Genomic DNA, 18,895 nt, shown 5'->3' on the forward strand with positions numbered 1-18,895 from the left:
CCAACTTTTTTGGAATCGGGGTTGTACCTTGTCTGGTAATTGGAGCAGCTGTGTGTGTGTGAGAGAGAGAGGGATAGTCAAAGAGAAGAAAGCAAAAGATGAGAAAACCAAAAGCAGTTCTGGTCCTAAACTCGTGTTTTGTCAAGTTAGAATGATTGTGCTTTTAGCCACTTTGGGTGACTTCATCTGATTTTCAAGCGAGTGTAAGCATCAGGTTAAATAAGAGCCATAATGTCACCACAGAGTCCTATATCCACACCCAGAGAAGTATTAAAACCCAGAGCACGCAAATCCTTCCTGGTGTAATGGTGTTTAAAGTCCCTCTCCATCTCGTTTAATGCTTAGCGTATGTTCTTTCTTTTTCAAAGTAGGGTTTGCTCTTCAACATGCTTCACGCTGCATACACATCGTATGGGAATAAAAATAAACACTCCTGACTGAGAAAAATGGTGATGTTGACCTCTGAGGGTTAATTCCATGTTTTCCGAGCTTTCTGCCAGCCCTGATTTCTCTGACCAAACCCTGGGAGAGAGGCAGCTGACAAACTGGACACAAAATCAAGTCCTAGATAAAGTAAATCTTTAGAAACGAGCTGGAAATGACCGAGTCATCAGTCAAGAGCAAACTGTTTGCTGTGATGCCATTAGAAGCGACATACTGTAAGCCTAGGTCACAACCGGACGTACGATTTTTTGGCCATGCGATTTTTGGCATTTCCCAAATCGCTGCGTTTTTTTTTTTTGTTCATGGAGAAAGACACGCGTTGGCCGTAAGTTTGTCTTGCAACCTGAAAAAAAACGTAAGCGCCCGTAGAGTTTGTTTGACATGACAAAGAACCTCTGCGGCCAGTCTACAGCTGGAAAATCAGCACGTCACACGCGCGCCCTCCGTGCGTTTCTTGCGTTTTTTGCACGTAGACCGGCCGTAGGAGCATGTACGGCCGGTTGTGACCGAAGCTGTAGTAATGGCACCCTACAAATTGCTTTGACTCACTATGTGTTTATACAAAGGTAAAAGAGTTGTGGAAGCATCCCACAAGGTCATTCCTAATCTGTTTAAAATGTTGACAGGTTGTTTACCAAGAAGACACCACTGCAGGTCATTGTGCAATGCTCACATGGTGGTGAGTGAGGGAGGGCGAGAGCTTTTGGAGCATTTGATGAAGGCTTGAAGCGTTTTGACTGGTCATCAGACGTTCTCGAATTAAAGGAGGCAGGGTGCAGATATAACTGAACACTTTCTTATAGACAAGAAACTAAAAGAAACAACGTCATCAATCATAATAATAATAGCAGAGCAGAGCGCCATACTTAAGAGAATATGGTAATGCATTAACCTGATTTTTGATAGCTTTGATCATATGACATCCGTGTGTATGAACGTACAAACAACGAACATGTACCACCACAGGGAACCCAATCGTAAGTGCAAGGCAATGTATCTCAAACACTTGACCACCAGACAATGAAATTTGTATTTTTATCAGGGGTGCCGTTGGGGGGGGAGAAGGTTGGGACAATTCTAAGGGCCCAACATTGACAGAGGGCCCTCAGAGGACAACAATTAATATTACTATGTGTAAGTTAATTTAATGAAATTAAAAAAATAATAATTTTGTCTCTTAAAATGAGCAAATACAACAACCTTCTGGTCTGGTTTTCCATTTTCCGCAAAATTATTAGAATAGATTTCACCCCTCTCCCTATTCACTCCATGGTACAGTCTTGTGTAGGTGGAGCCAGAGTGTGACAACACATTAGGTTTGTTGCTTTCCAATCCAGCAGTTACCTGTGCACGATACAAGCCAGTGTTGTAGTCGAGTCATTAAACCTCGAGTCCCCAGCGTTGAAGTCCGAGTCAAGTCCAAGTCATTAAAAAAAAGTCGAGTCCACGATTGATCCGAGTTGAGTCCGAGAACAAGATGCCAACCATACCATTTGACGGTGGCTGTTCCAGTGCCATTAACATTAGTTTGTTCCTGAGTGTGACGTATGAACAGGTGAATGTGCATTCTCTTTGTCAGGGAGTGTGAAGTATTCTGTCAGAGATGGTTGGGAGACGGATGTAAGTGCAGAAGGAGTGTTTATTAATACAAGTGAGGACAGATAAATAATCCAGAACGGCAAGCAAAATTGTAAAACAGTGAAACGGGCAATAGGTCAAGCGAGGCACAAACAGGCTATCATAGACTCGGCAGAATCAAAGACGAGAAACAGGAAATCAGGGATCAGGAAACCAAACAAGGAAATAAGGCTCGGTAATGTGTCAGCAATGCAAGTCAATACTTCACAAAGTAAGTGCGTTTTCACAGTTTTTATATCAGTGCGCTGATTGCGCCTTAATCCTGTGCAGGTGCAAGTCGTTTATGGCGCACACGCTGTCCAGAGTGTGACCAAGAGTCTATCTGATGTATGTGCCAAGGCGCACAGGTCTGATACTCTTGCACGAAATTAGTACAAAATTAACGTCGATATAAATATCTTATGCCAAATTATTATGGCAAGTTACAAAACAAAGAAAAAATCCGAGTCCTCGTCTCCAATTTACAAGTCCAAATGCAGTTAAAGCACGAGTCCAAGTCATCAGTGCTCGAGTCCAAGTCATCAGTGCTCGAGTCACGAGTCCTTAAAATTAGGGCACGAGTCAGACTCGAGTACTACAAGCCTGGTACAAGCAAAATTGGCAGTGAACCATCAGTAGAAGTCAGGCTACCAGAAACTTGGAAGGGGGCGCCCCGATCTTTATTTGCATAAGATAGATGAGGTTTTATCCAGCACTTATTTTTAATTTGCTTTATAAAAAAATAACGTGGGATTATTTACTCTCACATTTTACGGAAAATATTCAACAGTTTCATATAAACTGGCGACAGATGGATGTAGGTGCAGGAAGAGTTTAATTGAAAGCATGCTAGCAAACAGATCCAAAATTTAGACAAAGGCAGAGTCGAATAACAGGCAGTGGTCAAGTAAGGCACAGACAGACAGGATATCAGAGGTAATACTATACTCACAGTCCACAAACACAAACAGGGTCAAAATCAGAAAAGCGATACAAAATACAAGGCTTTCACAAAGTCTGTGTGTTACTGAGAGTCTTTCTATGTATGTGCTGTAGTTGCACTCTAATCAGGAACAGGTGCATGGTAATTAGTTCTAATGGTGTTGCACGTCCACACCAACACGCATGGCTGTGAAAGATGTAACCAGACAACTGTTTGACACATGAAATATTGGTATTTGATCATAACTATATAGTAATGATGTAAAGTGAATGCGCTGGTTCACTGCTGTCCAGCAGGCTCCCAGCAGAGTCACACCATAATAAACGTCGTGGTGTTGTTTCTGGCGCATGGCATGCGGTGTCAAAGAAAGGAATAAATATGTATTCGTAACTCATAATATCTCATTATTGGAATCACTGTCACAAGACAATGCAGCAATTTATTGACGTGAAATACACAACACTACACAATTTGATGGTTCATATGCTTTAATAATAATAATGCACAATTTTGACTTATTAGTGCTTCATAATTATTTTTTTCCTCACAAGCTTTCTGGTATAAAACAGGTTTTTCTCCAACACATAACAAGCAGTTAAGCTCATCTGTGGCAGATGTTGTCTAGTTATGTTTACTTCTAAAATCCATACAGCTCTGATGCAAAGGATTGACGAGGCTTGCGAAGGCTGGTGAGGTGTTAATACTAGGCTTTGCATTTCTGAATAACAGCGTGACCTTTGAAAGCGTATGATATGGAACACAGTCTTTTCCTTGTCCTCATTTTTGTCTCACCCTGTCTCTGTGTTCTGCAGTGGTACATGATCAGTATTGTGCACATCTACAACCGCTGGAGGAACAGCGAAATCCGCTGCTACGTGAACGGCCAGTTGGTCTCTTACGGCGACATGGCCTGGCACGTCAACACCAATGATGTAAGTGTCTTCATGACGATTAGCACCTCTGTTTCAGATAAGCACTTCTCCCTGAGGGGGGAAAAAAGACACGAAGTAAAAAACGATGGGTTAAAAACCGCAGCAGCAGGGAGTCATTAATTGGACCTCTCAAATTTCATCTGTCTCAGTGTATTTTGTGTACGTGATTCATTCCAGTACAGAGACGTGTCAAAGTGAAAGCACACAGGGATAAACAAGTTCAAAAGACTCTACAGGAAGTTCACTGATAAGCAGAAACTGATGCCCTGATAAACAAATGCCGTCCATTTCATCTCCCATCTCTCCGTTTTCCACTATTTTCCCCCCCCTTTCTCTACTCCAGAGTTATGATAAATGTTTCCTTGGCTCTTCGGAGACGGCTGATGCCAATCGGGTCTTCTGCGGTCAGCTTGGGGCTGTGTACGTGTTCAGCGAGGCACTTAACCCAGCGCAGATCTTCGCCATTCATCAGCTAGGACCCGGATACAAGGTAACCCACCTGAAATGGCTGCCAAATATCAGAAAAATAACCTTTTCCGATAGAACAGGTTACTATGTTATCGTATATATAAAAACTACAAATACAAAAATACAAGGGGAATTTTAGCACTGTTAGACATAATTTGTAGTATCACTGGGTGTTACAGTGGTGCTTGAAAGTTTGTGAACGCTTTAGAATGTTCTATATTTCTGCATAAATATGACCTAAAACATCATCAGATTTTCACACAAGTCCTAAAAGTAGATAAAGAGAACCCAGTTAAACAAATGAGACAAAAAATATTATACTTGGTAATTTATTTATTGAGGAAAATGATCCAATATGACATATCTGTGAGTGGCAAAAGTATGTGAACCTCAAGGATTAGCAGTTAATTTGAAGGTGAAATTAGAGTCAGGTGTTTTCAATCAGTGGGATGACAATCAGGTGTGAGTGGGTACCCTGTTTTATTTAAAGAACAGGGATCTATCAAAGTCTGATCTTCACAACACATGTTTGTGGAAGTGTATCATGGCACGAATGAAGGAGGTTTCTGAGGACCTCAGAAAAAGTGTTGTTGATGCTCATCAGGCTGGAAAAGGTTACGAAACCATCTCTAAAGAGTTTGGACTCCACCAATCCACAGTCAGACAGATTGTGTACAAATGGAGGAAATTCAAGACCATTGTTACCCTCCCCAGGAGTGGTCGACCAACAAAGATCACTCCAAGAGCAAGGCGTGTAATAGTCAGTGAGGTCGCAAAGGACCCCAGGGTAACTTCTAAGCAACTGAAGGCCTCTCTCACATTGGCTAATGTTAATGTTCATGAGTCCACCATCAGGAGAACACTAAACAACAATGGTGTGCATGGCAGGGTTGCAAGGAGAAAGCCACTGTTCTCCAAAAAGAACATTGCTGCTCATCTGCAGTTTGCTAAAGATCACGTGGACAAGCCAGAAGGCTATTGGAAAAATGTTTTGTGGACGGATGAGACCAAAATAGAACTTTTTGGTTTAAATGAGAAGCGTTATGTTTGGAGAAAGGAAAACACTGCATTCCAGCATCATAACTTTATCCCATCTGTAAAACATGGTGGTGGTAGTATCATGGTTTGGGCCTGTTTTGCTGCATCTGGGCCAGGACGGCTTGCCATCATTGATGGAACAATGAATTCTGAATTATACCAGCGAATTCTAAAGGAAAATGTCAGGACATCTGTCGATGAACTGAATCTCAAGAGAAGGTGGGTCATGCAGCAAGACAACGACCCTGAGCACACACGTCATTCTACCAAAGAATGGTTAAAGAAGAATAAAGTTAATGCTTTGGAATGGCCAAGTCAAAGTCCTGACCTTAATCCAATCGAAATGTTGTGGAAGGACCTGAAGTGAGCAGTTGATATGAGGAAACACACCAACATCCCAGAGTTGAAGCTGTTCTATACAGAGGAATGGGCTAAAATTCCTCCAAGCCGGTGTCAGGATTGATCAACAGTTACCGGAAACGTTCAGTTGCAGTTATTGCTGCACAAGGGGGTCACAGCAGATACTGAAAGCAAAGGTTCACATACTTTTGCCACTCACAGATATGTAATATTGGTTCATTTTCCTCAATAAATAAATGACCAGGTATAATATTTTTGTCTCATTTGTTTAACTGGGTTCTCTTTATCTACTTTTAGGACTTGTGTGAAAATCTGATGATGCTTTAGGTCCTATTTATGCAGAAATATAGAAAATTCTAAAGGGTTTCAAGCACCACTGCATATCAATAAATTACCATTATCACGATTATGATGCTCATATCATGAGCCAACAGGATATCGTATCACAGTTTAGCAGAAATATCAACTTTCTTCCAAATATGAACAGGTAGCGGCAGTGGTTTTACCCCAATGGAGAGTCTGTGTAATATAGCATGATATGTAGAACTAGCTTAATAAATATTAGGCCTATTATATTAGTGTCGTACTATCGGCAATAGCAGGAGATGTAGGAGCAGACACCGGATTATGGGTGGGGATTAAAACCAAAAAAAAAACAGCTACAAGGTTTTATTCACCCAAAACTGGAGTAAGCATCAGGGAAAAAAAAGCCACATATATTGGAAAACTAGGCCAAAGCACTGGGAACAAAAGCCAAGCAAATACAGGTAGTGTTCCGGAGCACAAAGTAAAAACACAGCGTGCAAGCACAGATCTGGAGCTCATGAGTCCTGTGCTGGAAGCGGCATGCGTATATCACGGGTGTTCAACAAGCCCGAACTGGCTGCAGGTATGCGCAAGAATCTCTGACAGTCTGCATGTGCCGCCATGTTCTTTTACTTCTGAGCATAATATCGTGATAAATATCCTTATCAGGAAAATGTCAGAAAATACCACAATGTAATTTTTCAGTCACGTCACCCAGCCCTAATTTGTAGTATTATCTGTATGTGGCGTTCAGTTACTCTCAGTCACTTGTTTTGTTTGTGGGCTTACACAGAATTTACACAGTGCAACACAGAAGTGGTGTGTGTGTACCATAAGCAAACCCTCATTCAGTCTACACAGCTTCTGATTGAGCCCCAGAAGCACTGCTGCTAGGAACAGAGTGACTTTCTGGCAACTCCTAAACATGAAAAACATGACATGAGACAATGGGACAGTGACCAATCAATCTATCTGAGTTTATTCGGATTCCCATACTGATATACTGAGTGTGATTTTCATGGCTTGCTACTGAGTTTGTGCTTCACGAATGCATGAAATTTGGAGCATATATACAGTATTGACAGTGTTGATTGTTTTCACTTCAAGTAGTTTCAAATTTGTTCCATGAGACTAAAACAGGCTTTAGAAACATTTATTTTGTTTGATTACTACATTATTTCCCTCTGTAATAATTACTGTAATAACAGGGAAGCCATGGTATAATAGCTAGAGAAGAAGCTTTGGGACCAAAAGGTCGCCAAGTTGTTTCCCTGGACCAGCAGGAATAGCTGACGTGCCCTTGAGCAAGGCACCTAACCCCCAACTGCTCCCCAGGCTGCTCTGGGTATGTTGTACATTGCTCTGGATAAGAGCGTCCGCTAAATGGCATTAATGTAATGTACTCACTCAATAATAATCAACAATTTTGACTAAAGATATGGTTAAGTTATATTTACAAGCATCTTCAACAAACAGTCTCATTTTTCAGATTTTCCTGGAACTCTTGTATTAGATATTATAAGAATTGTCCATCTTAAATGCTAGCCAGGCTTGTAGTACTCGAGTTCAACTCGTGCCCTAATTTTAAGGACTCATGACTTGACTCGGACTCGTGCATTAACTGCATTCGGACTCGTAAATTGGAGACGAGGACTCGGATTTTTTCTTTATTTTTTGTAACATGCCATAATAATTTGGCATAAGATATCTATATCTACATTAATTTGTATACTAATTTCGTGCAAGAGAATGCACATTCACCTGTTCATATGTCATGTTCAGGAACAAGCTAACGTTAACGGCGCTAAAATGCCTGGAGAGAAGCCCCTAGGATTGTCCGCTTTGCTTATACAGACTTCTCGTGCAGTGGAAAAAAACGCACTGCTATGTGTTCCATATGTAGAAGAACTATCGAGGAGACGACGGGGACAACCTCGAACTTCAATAGTCATTTGGCAAGACTCCACCCAGAGAAGGAAGTGACACGCTATATTCATTGCTCTGTTGATAGTGGGGCTTGCTTGCTGAGCGATGAATAAGTTTTTTATCTGTAACCTGTTAACTAAAATGGGGCAGTCGAGCAGGAACGTTTGTCCAACACAATAGCAGAGATGGGCTCATGTAAAGGCGGCAGCAGCCACGATCAAATGGTGCAACTGGGGTTTTGTTCTCGGACTCGGATCAACAGTGGACTCGACTTGAAATTTTCTTTAATAACTTGGGCTTGACTCGGACTTGAACACCGGGGACTCGAGACCGGACTTGAACACCGGGGACTCGAGACCGGACTTGAACTCTAGGTTTAGTGACTCGACTATAACACTGTGGCTAGCTGCCACAGTCACACAACTGTCTTCATGGTGGCCAGTTTGTAGATTCAAGCATATTTGATCAACCTCATAATTCTGAAAGGTTCACATTGAAGGTGCGCATGAATAGTGTGTGGAGGTGTACATCACACTGTATGCTTTCTAGTCGAGTCACTAAACCTCGAGTCCGAGTCCGGTCTCAAGTCCCCAGTGTTCAAGTCCGAGTCAAGCCCAAGTCATTAAAGAAAATTTCAAGTTGAGTCCACTGTAGACTGTAGATCCGAGTCCGAGAACAAGACCCCAATTGCACCATTTGATGAAAGCACCATTTTTATGCATATATATATATATATATATATATATATATATATATATATATATATATATACACACACACACACGGTATATATATATATATATATATATATATATATATATATATATATATACACACACACGGTATATACAGTCGTGTTCAAAATAATAGCAGTGTGTTTAAAAACGTGAGTAAAGCTCAAAATCCTTATAATAGTTTTTATTTCCATGCATTGGGAACACTGCACATTATATTCTACATCAAAACATGAAGAAAAATGTATCAATGTTTTTAATTACTTTACAGAAAATGAAGAAAAATGAATTTTGGGCTGTTCAAAAAAATAGCAGTGTCTGCATTTTTCATTACAAACTCAAATATTGACTGTATAAACTGAAAAAATCTTTAGGATTTAGTATTCCTGTGAATCACTAAACTAATATTTAGTTGTATAACCACGGTTTCTGAGAACTTCTGGCACCTGTGAACAGGTATTCCAGCCCAGGATGATTTGACAACATTCCACAATTCCTCTGCATTTCTTGGTTTTGCCTCAGAAACAGCATTTTTGATGTCACCCCACAAGTTTTCTATCGGATTAAGGTCCGGGGATTGGGCTGGCCACTCCATAACTTTCATTTTGTTGGTCTGGAACCAAGATGCTGCTCGCTTACTGGTGTGTTTGGGGTCGTTGTCTTGTTGGAACACCCATTTCAAGGGCATTTCCTCTTCAGCATAAGGCAACATGACCTCCTCAAGTATTTTGATATATGCAAACTGATCCATGATCCCTGGTATGCGATAAATGGGCCCAACACCATAGTAAGAGAAACATCCCCATATCATGATGCTTGCACCACCATGCTTCACTGTCTTCAGAGTGTACTGTGGCTTGAATTCACTGTCTGGGGGTCGTCTGACAAACTGCCTGCGGCTCTTGGACCCAAAAAGAACAATCTTACTTTCATCAGTCCACAAAATGTTTTTCCATTTCTCTTTAGGCCAGTGTTCTTTGGCAAATTGTATCCTCTTCAGCACGTCTTTTTTTTTTTTAACAGTGGAACTTTGCGGGGGCTTCTTGCCAATAGATTAGCTTCACACAGGCATCTTCTAATTGTCACAGTACTCACAGGTAACTTCAGACCGTCTTTGATCACCCTGGAGCTGATCATTGGCTGAGTCTTTGCCATTCTGGCTATTCTTCGATCCATTCGAATGGTAGTCTTCTGTTTTCTTCCACGTCTCTCTGGTTTTGCTGTCCATTTTAAAGCATTGGAGATCATTTTAGCCCAGTAGCCCATCATTTTCTGCACTTCTTTATGCGTTTTCCCCTCTCCAATCAACGTTTTAATCAAAGCACGCTGTTCTTCTGAACAATGTCTGGAACGACCCATGTTTCTCATGTTTTCAGAGAGAAATGGATGTGCAACATGTGCTGGCTTCATCCTTAAATTAGGGCCACCTGACTGACATCTGTTTTTTCACAGAATGAATGACCTCACTAATTAAACTCCACACTGCTATTATTTTGAACACGCCCCTTTCACTTAATTATTCAATTACACAGACTCAGGAGCATGCATATCATGAATGTTGGGTCTGTTGGTTTTCTACGACTTTACTACACCTACTGGTAAATTATTTGCCATGTAGTAATATAATTTCCACCAAAAACAGTGATTGATCTGGTTAGTCTTGTTGGACTGCTATTATTTTGAACACAACTGTGTGTGTGTATATATATATATATATATATATATATATATATATATATATATATATATATATATATATATAATTTATGTATATATGTGTGTGTATATATACAGAGTCTACCTGCAATGTGCAATTTTTCCGAGCCTCTCAATAAGGCAATTTTTCTATACTTTTTCACGGTAGATAATGTAAATAGCCCTCTGTATTTAATCCTTCGTTTGTCTAATTTTTATTTCAGTTTTATTTGTTATCTGCTTGACATGTTTCTTGCTACTGTAACACGTGAATTTCCCCGATGTGGGATGAATAAAGTGAATCTAATCTAATCTAAAACGATAAACTAAAATGTGAAGTTTGAACTGGTCAGCAATTTAAAAAATGCAATGCCTGATGTGTCAGATCTCTCTAAATGAAACCTATGGATACCCGGTATATGGGCTTTTGTTATGAGGTCTCGCTTGCTTCCTGTCTCTCTCTGGGTTTATTCTACCAACCATCAAAGTGTTGTTACTTTGCCCTTCTCTCAGATGTTCCTGCTTACTTTTGTCAAATTTTAAGGGCTGCTCTTTCAGCCTGAGTGCAAACAAAAATTTGCTGCTTCTGAAATGTCGGTCAGAGTGCACAACATCCTTTCAGGTAACAGACCTCTCCTTTTTTGTCATTTCAGTCACTAGAGTTCTTCTATTCCACTCATGTCTGGAGGGTCAGAAAAATCTGTTCCAGAAGGGATCACAGGGTCAGAAATAATTCAAGCTTTTGCAGTCATGTTTCCTAAAAACTGCTTTCTTTTGAGTTAGGATGCACGTGTGTCTCAAGAATCAGAGGCTGCAGGACTTTTACTGTTATTGCAGTTTGATTCATGGACCAGAGTGTTATGAGATTTTTTTGGCTGCACTGATATCAACCCTGTTTATATCATGTCTAGGCCACAGTCCTCAGTTAGTGTTCTGGCCTGAGAAGCCCGACCCTCAGGTACAGGTGGCCTGGCTGAAGGTGCTAATTCTAACTGTCCATTTGGGACAGCAGCTCAACCAGACTGCCATGTGCAGTACTGGCTTATGCTGTTGATACAGTTTTGGGAATAGTGTGGTGTCATTGGGGGGGTTGACTCCTGGTCTAAGGTCAGAACACATCAACCAGCTGGAATTGAGGACAGTCCATCTGGCCCATTCTTGCCAGTTCTGACATTTGCCAAATATTTGTTTGGTCGAGCAAAGTCAGAACAGTTAGCTATAGCAAGCATTAGGGCAGCATCAGGTCGAACAGCTCCAGCTTGCACAGAATCTCCCAAGCTTGGTCCATTCATGATTGGCCTCACTGAGGACAGCTCTTCGGCTGGGGCTGTGCAGTGGTCTAGTGGTTCCACAGTCATGGTAATGCATACATCCAGGGAAGTGGTTTCTGCACCCAGGCATGGTAGTCCAGCTGTTTGCCAGTGCCAAAACAAAGTTGCCAGTTGTGGTTCTTCTGGCAGATTCAGACAACCTGCCATGAAAGGATGCACAGTCCTGTGACTGGCATCAATACTTCTTCTATGCTTTTCCGCCTTTGCTTCTTATCCTTTTCAGTAACTCAGTAAATTCAGTAACTAGGCCACAAAGTCTTCCCTGTGGCCCTGAGATGACCAACAAGACCTCGGTTCCCCTGCTCTATGGGATAGATGATGGACAATTGGACACTTTCCAAGGGAACATGGAGCAGGTTCTACCTAAAGGTTCCACGTTAGTGGTCCGTTTGGCCAAGCTGGATTTCCGATTCTGAAATCTGCATACTCCTATTCAGGTCTTTTTTGGCAACAGGTCCAATAAGTGACCCTGGCACACAAGGCCAATTCTGCAGGGTCAATTTGCACAGGTTAGGCAGAGCAGATTGTGTTAACCACATTTGGAAACTACTATAACCCAGGTTAATGGCGCATCAGCCCATATCCTGGCCCACGTGACCCAACCCCAGGAGTACGTCTATAAACGATCATACAAAGGAGTCAACTTCTGCAGATTGGAGCAACTATAGGAAAAGAGAACACATTGCTGGGATAAATTTTCAGACACTGCTGAGGCCGGGGACTCATAGCAAGTCATCTTTTAAGTCATTATCAACTTGGATATATCTCCCAGAGTGAAGACAAAAAAGGGTATGTTGGGTAGAGAAAGCCGCTTTCAGCCATTGAGCTGCAGATTAGGGGCAATCCAGCTAATTTTGCAGATTCGGGTCTGTTGGGTCGGAAGACCATTCAACCATGTTAGTCACAGACCTACTAGATGATGGGGGATGTGGATTATTAGGAGGAGACTTTGCCATGGAAGAAAGCAGGTAGGGAAGACATGAGAAGCAAGTGCTGCTTAAAAAACTGTGATTAAAATCAGATGCAAGACACACTGTTTTGTAAGTGTGCCGAAAATCGAATACAATACTGACCTTGTGCTGCTGTACTTGGGATAGCAGTGTTAGAAAGGTGTAGCATGCTAGTAACCCAGACTGTAAAAATGTGTGTTTTTCACGTTTGTGAAAAATTATTCACTGTTCAGTCTCGGATGTTCTTTCAGTGAACTCTGAAGCCTTCTCTGCTAGAGTCTTTCGCTTTTCTTGCTCTTCTCCAGCCCATCTGCAATCATAGGATAGATCTCTCTCTCTCTCTCTCTCTCTCTCACACACACACATTACACACTGCTTCATCCATCTGATTGGACATCTTCACTCTTCACTCTGCTGATATGAACTGATTGCTGGACCTCAGAGCCCAATCCACTTTAACCACCGTGTTCCTCAGTGGATGTGTGAGGATGAGGAGTGAAAAGGTCTCGTCATTATTGATTAAACAATTAATGGCCTAATTTCCGAGAGTAGTAGGTGAAATTGAGGCAATCAGTGTGAAAAACCTTTATTTGGCAGATATCAGGTAGAGCTGAAGTTCTAATTTGCGTGTGTCTGTATGAAGTAGAATGCTTTGAGATTATCTTTAGGATCTTGGCAAATTCAGCACACCTGGTCAAGACTAACCATGCACTGAGCCTCGAGTCTATTCAAAGAAATTCAGGAATAGCTACCCGTACAATATATGACACAAGATTTATTAATGGTTACTTAAAATGTTGTGGTAGGGTTTTGAGAAAGCGTGAAATGTAAAGTGGAAATTTAGTAAAACACGAACACGCTGAGTATTTTTTCAACAAAGAGCTGTTAGGGAGCCATGTGTCTGGAGCATCATTAGATGGATGTGGATGTAAAGTTCTCAAGGTGTCTTGTATTTTTGCTGTGTATAAGATAAAATTTTATGGTATGATTCTCTCTCTCTCTCTGGGATGTCCCTCTTCTGAACACACTTGAGTCATCATGGCTGCTTCTGACTGGGGTTTTTAATTATTCAGGGGCAGAGGGAAGCTGCTTGCGGCTACATTGTCTCTCATGACTGCTCACACAAACCGCACAATCGCATCAAACGAACAGAAGCTGTAGATTATTCATAGCATTGTGTGTGCGCGCGAGAGTGCATTAGTGTGTTACAGCCAAGCTTTCAGACTGTGGAATGGTGATAATGGACAAGTAACCAGTGCTCATGTTTGACAGGAAACAATGGCCCATGTTGGAAAGGGTATAAAATTCAAAAGCCTAATTAAATTTCACAGCTTGTCATGCCATATTTAAATAATATTGGCGCTTTTTTTCGTGGTATATCAGATATATTCCATTCAGCTAGCATGATGTTCAATATCCTGCTAGCTGAATGGAATGATATACCACGAAAAAAAAGCCATTATTATTATTCATACACATTCTTTTCAGGTGTTCAACGCATCTTTCTCTTTCAAAATTCTCTTAAAATCTATCGTATTTAACGAAGCAAACCTGGCAGCCATGTTTGTTTACAAATTGTCACAGTTGTTCACTAGAGCGGAAGTTTTACATCTCCGACGTGTGACATCATGTTATCTTGACAGTCATCCAATATGGTAAACCATATTCAGCGCTCATTCTCCATCGGGTAGAGTGACGTAATACACGTAGAATAAGCGATATGCTAACAATATCGCATGCTATCAAACCAAATGAACGAAACCCGCTAGAAGGGAATAGAGTACATGTTTTTATTCCATCGAAAAAGTGTCCTGTATGTTTAGTAATAAAGAATATTAAATATATTAGTCATAAGACGAGTAACACCAGATGATAAACAAAGAGCTGATTTGAGAACCAATTTCAAAACAGTGAATGTAGGATTCCTGGGGGACGAAAGAAATAATGCATGTGTGTGTGATCTCAGTGCTGCTGATTACAGCATATTCCTAGGATTCCTGTTCAAGAGAAACTAGTTCGGATTTAGTAGGTCATACATTTGTAGCATTACATGGAATTTGGTCTTCATGGCCACGAGGGACCGATACATATGGATTTTAATTAGCGAAGGCTTTTTGGTTTAATTAGCTAAGGCCCTGAATATGACTGAGCCTATTATGTTGCACTATTACAGAATGAACATTAGAAGTAGCACTGCCATCTATATTACTCACAGAAAAAGTTAGACGTAAAAAAAGAAAAAGAATATATGGCGATCTTTTCATGTTGCTGTTATCGTACATTTCTAAAGAGAACTGGGATTGACGTAAAAAGTATATACGCTCGCTACATGTTCTCAGTTTGGGAGAAACTTGTTTGGAGAGGAATGAATTGTCCCCTCAGTCATGTTACCTCAAGGTGTCAAGGTCTTAGTGTTTCATTTATTGATCATTAGTATAGTAATTGTTTTTAGTTGTTAACTTTATAGTGAGACAGCACAGTGAGGGTTATATAATACAATTAGTGCCTCAACATATTGGAATGTTGTGAAAAAGTTCAAGTTTTTCCGTAATTTAATTTAAAAAGGTAAACTTTCATATATTCTCTGTTCATTACATGTAAAGTGAAATATTTCAAGGTAGGTTTTTTTTTTAATTTAGATGATTATGGCTTATAGCTCATGAAAATCAGAAATCCAGTATCTCAAATTATTAGAATATTTCATTTCGAGTTTGAGTAAAATCTCTCAGTCTAGTTCAGTACACGCATCCACAATCATGGAGAAGACTGCTGACTTGACAGTTGTCCAGGAGACATCTGATCATCGACACCCTCCACAAGGAGGGTAAGCCACAGAAGGTCACTGCTGAAAAGGCTGGCTGGAAAAGGTGCACAAGCAACAGGGATGACTGCAGCCTTGAGAGGATTGTCAAGAAAAGTTGATTCAAGAACTTGGGAGAGCTTCACGAGGAGTGGACTGAGGCTGATGTCAGTGCATCAAGAGCCACCACGCACAGACGTCTTCAGGAAAGGGGCTACAAATGTCGCATTCCTAATATGAAGCCACTCCTGAACCAGAGACGGCATCAGAACCGTCTTACGTGGGCTAAGGAGAGAGAGAACTGGACTGTTGCTCAGTGATCTAAAATCCTCTTTTCAGATGAAAGTAAATTTTACATTTCATTTGGAAATCAAGGTCCTAGAGTCTGGAGGAAGTGTAGAGAGGCACAGAAACCAAGGTGTTTGAAGTCCAGTGTGAAGTTTCCACAGTCTGTGATGATTTGGGGTGCCATGTCATCTGCTAGTGTTGGTCCACTGTGTTTTATCAAGTCCACTGAGCAACAGTCCAGTTGAAGTATTTCACTTTACGTGCAAGTAATGTAAAATATATGAAAGTTTACCTTTTTGAATTAAATTAAGGAAAAAATGAACTTTTTCATGGTATTCCAATATTCTGAGATACACTACTAGGTGTTTGGACAAGGGTAGACTGCAGAGTATCATTTGCTCAGCAGCCAAGGTGATCGGCTGCAGCCTGCCTTCACTTGAGGACCTGTTCGCCTCCAGGACACTGAGGCGGGCAGGAAAGATTGTGGCTGATCCCTCCCACCCTCGACATAAACTCTTTGAGACACTCCCCTCCGGCAGGAGGCTGCGGTCCATCAAGACCAAAACTTCATGCCACAGAAACAGTTTCTTTCCTACCACTGCTGGCCTCATAAACATGACCAGTGACCTCCACTTACTCTGCCCCCTCCCCCGCCAGTCTAGTATCATACCTCAGACTCCTGACCCACTCTGCCCCCCCACCTCAATAAACAAGACCAGTGACCCCATTTACTCTGCCCCCCAGTTGTTTACCTGATTTGCACGTTTACTTTATCTTATTGTTTACCTAATTTATCTTTAACCTAACTTAACTTTATCTTATTGTTTACCTATTGTTTATCTTGTTTATTTAGTTTGTATTTCTTAACCTCTTAGACTGTCTTTAGCATTTATTTACTATTGAGCACCTTAACTCCAAGCCAAATTCCTTATAGTTGCAACGATTACTTGGCAATAAAGCTTTTTCTGATTCTGATTGTTTATATAAACTGTGTAATATCCTTTTTTTAAATTATTATTATTATTATTATTATTGTCAGAGTGTCGGGTGCTCATTTCTATTAATATGTATTTTCTTATCTTTATAGTTATTTATGTACGCCAAGGCTTACAGAGTGATGCTTTTCTCCAGCTTACTAAAAGGAGCTTTGCAAGTGTTCTTACATACAGTCCTGTGCTAAAGTCTTAGGCAAAAGAAATGCTGTAGACCAAAAATGGCTTAAAAATCTCATCTCATTATCTCTAGCCGCTTTATCCTTCTACAGGGTCGCAGGCAAGCTGGAGCCTATCCCAGCTGACTACGGGCGAAAGGCGGGGTACACCCTGGACAAGTCACCAGGTCATCACAGGGCTGACACATAGACACAGACAACCATTCACACTCACGGTCAATCCAGAGTCACCAGTTAACCTAACCTGCATGTCTTTGGACTGTGGGGGAAACCGGAGCACCCGGAGGAAACCCACGCGGACACGGGGAGGACATGCAAACTCCGCACAGAAAGGCCCTCGCCGGCCACGGGGCTCGAACCCAGGACCTTCTTGCTGTGAGGCGACAGCGCTAACCACTACACCACAGTGCCGCCCTGGCTTAAAAATAATGAAATGAAATGTTTCAACATTAAAAAAAAAAATACTATAAACAGCAGTAAGCCATAATAAATGAAACAAAGTCAATATTTGGCGTGAGACAGCCCTTTGCTTTTAAAAAAAAAAAGTAGTCTCGGGTACAATGAGTGCAGTTTTATAAGGAAATGAGCTGTAGGTTTTACTGAGTATCTTGCAGAACCAGCCACAGTTCAGGTTCGTTTTCAGGATCTCCTGCAGACACCGGGTATAAAATCGCGCCTTTGTCATTAGTGCCATTTTGGTTATTATAATACATAGGGCCAAATTACTCAATTTTGAGTGGTCAGTCAAGGAGGGTTTTTTTTCCTTAACACGGGGCCGTATTTCTGAAATGCTATTGGCTAGTTCATTGCTTGGTTACAGTTACAAAAATTAGCAAATTTTGTCAACAAAATGGCTTTTGTAAAGAAGTTCCAATAAAATTTTGTAAACCACTTTCAGAATCCTCGTGTCGTGTCGCCGTGTCATGATGAAAGACGCTTTAGGAAATGATTCAAACGTGCAAGATAGTCCCGCGCCCTGATTGGTTCAGAAAACGTAAATGACAAATGTGAACTTGAATGGCTTCCAAAGTATGAATTTGGCCCTATATATTACAAACAAGTAATCGTATGGTTTCTCGTAAAATTAAGGATCAATTTCACTCATGATTTCAAAGTTTTGAAATTGCCCTCATTGCTTCGCGACTCGGGCAATTTTCAAAACTTCGAAATCGCTCGTGAAATTAATCCTTAATTTTACTCGGCCACATATGATTACCTATACTAATACAGAAGTGTTTGTGAAGGCAGCTTATTACGTTAGCATTGATAAATTATTCTATTCAATACATTTTTCTTGGCAAAAATAATTTTACAGGAAGATTGAAAGGTGCAATTCCAGTGATGAATCTAAATTCCGCAATCTTGTACAATCCAAAAGAAAAAATAAAATTTGTGTTTGAGTAATAGCCTGTGGAGTGTGGAAGGAAACTGCTGGTGCTGATTGAAATACCCACTCATACCTCTGAACTTTGACCCTGGAAGCAGTTATCTACAAGGCTTTGTGATTTCAAAATGCAAGTTTATAAAATAGCTAATACCAGTGACATGTTGTTGTCATTTTTCAGTGATTGATATTATTAAAAATGTATTTTATTCTAAAACAGTCCAACTGGCTTCTGGGACTAAATATTTTTTTGAACACTTTCCAGCAGTTTCAAAAAAAAAAAAGTAATAAAAATTAGGAAGAAAATCACTGCATGCCCTATGGAACTGTATTCAACTCCACAGACAGAAGGTAAAAAGTATTTAAAAGAAAAAGAAAGAAAGAAAACCCATTCTGATCAATGAACAGGAATGGGATCTTAACAATTCAAAGTAGATTTTTTTTTGCCTTTTATATGGCACAAAACAGCTGTATAGAAATCCAGAGAGAAATTTATTAAAGCAAAATG

The 18,895-nt window shown here is 40.6% G+C and overlaps 1 protein-coding gene across 8 annotated transcripts in view; it reads left to right on the forward strand.

Moving 5' to 3' along the window:
• The window catches only part of nbeaa (neurobeachin a), a 460,126-nt gene that overhangs the window by 259,790 nt on the left and 181,441 nt on the right, over positions 1–18,895 (forward strand). For 7 of the 8 annotated variants that reach the window (XM_060908447.1, XM_060908439.1, XM_060908440.1 and 4 more), the window contains 2 exons: positions 3,817–3,936; positions 4,280–4,426. In XM_060908447.1, the coding sequence (XP_060764430.1) occupies positions 3,817–3,936; positions 4,280–4,426 (267 nt within the window). Of the gene's footprint in view, positions 1–3,816; positions 3,937–4,279; positions 4,427–6,621; positions 6,692–18,895 lie in introns of those variants that run through there. The other variant, XM_060908445.1, reaches the window with a different exon arrangement.

The sequence above is a fragment of the Neoarius graeffei genome, chromosome 25, assembly GCF_027579695.1.
Source record: "Neoarius graeffei isolate fNeoGra1 chromosome 25, fNeoGra1.pri, whole genome shotgun sequence".
NCBI classification, from domain to species: domain Eukaryota; kingdom Metazoa; phylum Chordata; class Actinopteri; order Siluriformes; family Ariidae; genus Neoarius; species Neoarius graeffei.